Here is a 4,701-nt window from a genome sequence, read left to right as displayed (position 1 = left end):
AGACGGGGGGGGGGGTGGGTTGGGGGGGGCCCCCCGCCGCTCGTCGCTGGAGGAGGCTGAGGAGGAGGCACCTGAGGCCAGCCGGAGGAGGCGGTTCTGTCTCTTCTCCATCACCAGGCGAGCCAGGTCGGGTTGCTTTGCCCTCTTATAAAGCCTTTCTTTGGCTGAGAGTGAAGTTGAAAGGTCTGAGCCAGTGTCCTCCTCAGAGAACAAAATGGGTATCCGACTTCTATACCTGGAGCCCAGCGGCCTCCTGGGGCCCTGCTGCGGCGTCTCAAGGAGGGTCTCTGCTCGCTTCAGGTGTTCTGTCGCTGATGCCGCCTTCTCGAGACCGGGCTCCCTTGTAGCCACCTTCTCAGGCTCTTCCAAATCCAGCGAGAGCGCCGCCTTGCCGGAGAGCTCCGGCTTGTCCTCAGGAAGCTTTGGCACGCCGTTGGGAAGGGCCGGCTGCTCCCCGACAGTCTCTGAGGTGGTCTCGACGTGATTGGCCGAAAGCGCGCAGCTCTCCGTCTCTGCCCCTTCCAGCCCGGAATGGATGCTTCCATTCTCCACCAGCACCAGGTTGTCCTCCAGCTCCTCCTCGATGATGACCTCCTCGAACTGCCCCAGGGGGCAGTACTCCTCGTGCCGCATCAGCTGCCCGCTGGAAGACATCACGTTTAGGTGGGTCTTCTCAGCAATGTGAACAAATGTGCGCTCAACTTTGGTAAACGGGGAGGAAGCTGTAGCCACTGCCATGGGAGGCTTTGGTTCAGATTTAAGGACTGAGGACAGGGTCCCTGGCTCAGACACATCCAACTGGCTCCCCATGGGCTGTGGCCGCTCGCTCTGAGGTGTCAGTGCAGCGAGAGTGCCCAGATCAACTTCTGGAGGTAAGTCTGCGGCCACTGGAGACTTTTTCAGATCACCTGGTGAAAACAGCACTAATGTTTTTGAGCCTTCCTCCAGCTCCAGGTCCCCGTCAGCAGTGGATGCTCGACCCTTGGACCCCTTCTGGTCATCAGCCAGGAGCGTGGATGGTGCACACTCCTGGCTGCGCTCCGTGCTCTTCTGACTCAGGTCGCTGCTGGAATCACTGTGCATGTCAATCTCATTGCCTTCCTCCTCCTCCTCCCCCTCATCTTGCTCATCTTCCTCCTCCTCGTAGTCTTCCTCATCTTCTTCCTCCTCTTCCTCCTCTTTTCCATTCATTTCCAGATAAGGTTCCAGAGGTTTGCAAGGAGCAGTCAAGACAATGTTTGAGAAATCAACTTTCTTTATCCGCTGGGATAACTTAGGCTTTTCCCAGTAGTTGCACATATCTTTTCTGAAGTCTTGGTAAGGCAAACTTAAAGGGACTGCCTTGGGCAGGCCATTCATTTCAAATGACTTCAGCATGTATGCCTGCAGGAAGACAAATGTGACATAAGAAGAGGGTGAGTTAGCATTCAGACACAGCATTGGCACAGAAGACATCAGGATCAACAGCAGCAGGAAGAATCCACGGAAAGCATCTAGTCCATCACACTTCCAAAATACATGCCTGAGCAGTCATCACTCCATCATCTGATTCATACAAACCTTAGGAAGGAGAGATTCACAGATACTTATGAATGAAGGAAAAAAAACGTGCCAAAGAAGTTCCTTTGTTAGCCGTCTTTAACCCAGACCTAAAAGAACCATTTTCAAGTAATTCCTCAGGATTTTTTCACATTTCCCAATCTTCTTCATATGTATTTATTTCAGTATTTATATATTTACATAGTTACTCCTTCCTTACTGGAACCACTTAGCAACTCTCTTTCATGCCCAGTGAACTCAAGGGGCACCTCTGGGCTAGATAAATTTCCTGATCACTTTCCATTACCACCCACCACTGTCCCTGGGGCAGTAACACTTGGAGCGCTTCTGTGTTCTCCTGGTGCATCATCCATCCCCCCTTCTGCCCCCACATCCCTTCAGCAACTCCTCATTCTGTCTCCTACAGGCTTCTGCTTCCACTAAAATCATCAGCAAGTCATGAAAGATGGGACATAAAGTGTCATAACCAGACCCTGGGGTATCCAACCAGGAGAAGTGAAGGGCAGACAGGACAGGTGGTGGGGGCACTGTTTCTCCAGCAGCAGCCTGTGGCAGTAGCAGGCTGTGAAATGATTGCAAATGATCCTACAGAAAACCAGCAGCTCACATGCACACACTTGACCAAACAAGGCCAAAATAAATAGGAAATGCCTGTCAAGCATGGCCTAATTAACAATCAGTTGCAAATGAAAATCACATCAGTGGCACTCTGCAGAATGGATTTAAAACCAAATCATTTATAGCAAGCTTCTATTAGGGCTTGCAAACTGTAACCTCTCCGTAAACTCAACCAGTCAATAATGCATCACATGTTACCCTTGGAAAGTCCTAATCATGAACAGCAGGGCTCCAAACATCTGCATTTTCCAGAGGCATTTGACAGTGCCAGAGGATATTTAGGCTACACAACTAAATGTGCACGCACTTAACCACGTGAGCTCCAGAGCTGCCAACAGCTACCACATTCACCTGGCCATGGGAATGCATCTGTTTGTCTCTACTGGGGAGAAAAAGCCCTCAGTGGCTTTTCAGTCCAATGGCAAAATTAAAAATTGCGGTGAAAATCTGCATGTGCTGAGCCTGAAAAATGTAATATTTTTATGCTCCTGTACAACAGAGATATTTCAAATAGGTTGGTGGGCAGCAGCAAGCTGTTCTGCATGGTGGTGAGTTGTTATCCAGTTAATATTTCTTTTTATGTCTTATAAATTAAAACACAGGCTGGTTTTGGCAATAGCTCTGGAATCTGAAGCTGCTTCTATTCTTTCATTAAAGAGAAGCCTGGCCCTGAAGATGGCCCTGTATTAGCCTGGTTTGGGTTTCCACTGATCCACTCTACCTTTTGTATCAGGATGGCAGGCGTAGAACATGGACTAGTAAGAGGTGCTTACCACCCTTTGCAAAGGAAATTACCCACTTGGCTTCCTCCCTCAGGCATTTCTTGGAAATAAGTCCATTCAACAGCGTAGGACTGGATTAGGCATGTTGGCTGAGTTTGGTTTTCCCAAGAAATACCTCCACAGTGTCCTAAACAAACAGATGCACTTCCCCAGTGGGACTGGGACCCGACCAAGATCTTGCCTTGTGCTGAGTCTCCCACTGGAAAGAGTTCCACAACACCAACAACAGTTCCTCTGCCACTCTACCTCACCTCATTTTCTACATGCTGTGTTTGATGATGCAGATGGACAACTGCTGTTTTTCTTTGCATAGTGAAATATGCACCTGTGTAGACCTTCATATCTCTTCCCAGCCCTTGGCTTGTGTCATCTCTTCTGCTTTGTGGTCAAGGCAAGCTGAATCCTGTCCTGCAGAGTGCATCCTATACAGGCCAGAGACAGGTTTCTGTGCCCTGCAGTCTGCCTCACCAGCAGCCCTGTCTCCAGTAAACCCTCTTTCCTCAATAGCTTTTCCCTTGCAAGACATTGAAAGGTTTTCTGAGATGAGGTTGCACTAAGCAATAATGTATGACACGGAGATGGACCACAGGATGTTGCTGTAAGGAAAATAGTAGTTCTTTATTTCTTTATTTCTTGGGCTCTGGTACCCCTTTGCTACCAGTGAGTCATGCTGTAGATAACTTTCTAACCCCCACATACTTCCACTCCTACAAATTCCTTGCAGTATTTAGTAAATGGACTGCCTTTCTGTCTGTCATTTCAATTTCTCCACGTATTTTCTACTCCCCTGTATGGACACTGCACCCTAAGCACAACAGTGACTGCTTTACTTCTACCTACCTTTGGGAGACTTGGACTGCTTAACCTGCTGCATGCAGTACCCCAAAACTGCCAGAACACATTCCCTAAAGCAGCCCAAGACAGTCACTGCTTTGCCACTGTAAATGCACCATGGAGAAAGTCCAAATATCCAACTACAGGAAATTCTGCTGAACAAGGTGTTCCCAGTTTGAACCCCTCACTAGAGAAACTTGGGTCCTGTCTTGACAGTCATTATGTGTCTTTTGTACTACATCACACTCAGCTGCTCTAGGACTATTCCCCAAAGGCCAGAGAAGAACTTTTCTGCTCTGCTGTACTAATAGGGAGGAACTGAGGGAAGATGTCAGAAGATCAGAAGTGGAGAGGCTTAGCCTGTATCTTAAAACTGTAGAATAGAAAAGGTATAAGGAATCTCTGGAGGTCTCTGCTCCAACCACTCCTCAAAGCAGGACTAACTTAGAGCTGGCTGTGCTGGGCCATGTCCAGCTGAGTTTTAAGTATCTCCAAGGATGGAAATCCCACAACCTCTTTGGGGCCCTCTCGTAGAGTTTGAAGCATGGTGAAAAAAGTGGGGGCTTGAGGATCTAATTCCTATAGCTAACTTTCCTTTCATGCAACTTTTATCCATAACATCTCATCCTTTCAACTGTGCACCTCTGAGAAGAGTATGGCCTCTCCCTCCATCAGGCAGTTCAAGGAATAAATAAGGTGCTACACCAATCCTCTTTTAAAGGCAGAACAAACCCAGCTGTCCAAACCTCTCATGTCAGGTGTTTCTAGTTCCTGGTCATCTTGGCAGCCCTCTGTCAGGTTCACTCTGCTGTGAGCAGGAACTATGCCATGAGCTAAGGCAGCCACATTTTCCTGCCTCAGATCTCCACTCCTGACTCTCTCTCGACTTGTTGGTCACTTGTCCAGG

The 4,701-nt window shown here is 48.5% G+C and overlaps 1 protein-coding gene across 1 annotated transcript in view; it reads right to left on the bottom strand.

Moving 5' to 3' along the window:
• TTBK1 (tau tubulin kinase 1) overlaps positions 1-4,701 on the bottom strand; it is a 101,857-nt gene that overhangs the window by 2,050 nt on the left and 95,106 nt on the right. The window contains exon 15 of the mRNA XM_017736942.1: positions 34-1,383. Within this exon, the coding sequence (XP_017592431.1) occupies positions 34-1,383 (1,350 nt within the window). The remainder of the gene's footprint in view (positions 1-33; positions 1,384-4,701) is intronic.

This window comes from Corvus brachyrhynchos, unplaced genomic scaffold (assembly GCF_000691975.1).
Source record: "Corvus brachyrhynchos isolate BGI_N302 unplaced genomic scaffold, ASM69197v1 scaffold806, whole genome shotgun sequence".
Classification (NCBI taxonomy): Eukaryota; Metazoa; Chordata; class Aves; order Passeriformes; family Corvidae; genus Corvus; species Corvus brachyrhynchos.
Note: the sequence above shows the minus strand (reverse complement) of the source record. Positions and strands in the feature narration are given on the sequence as shown.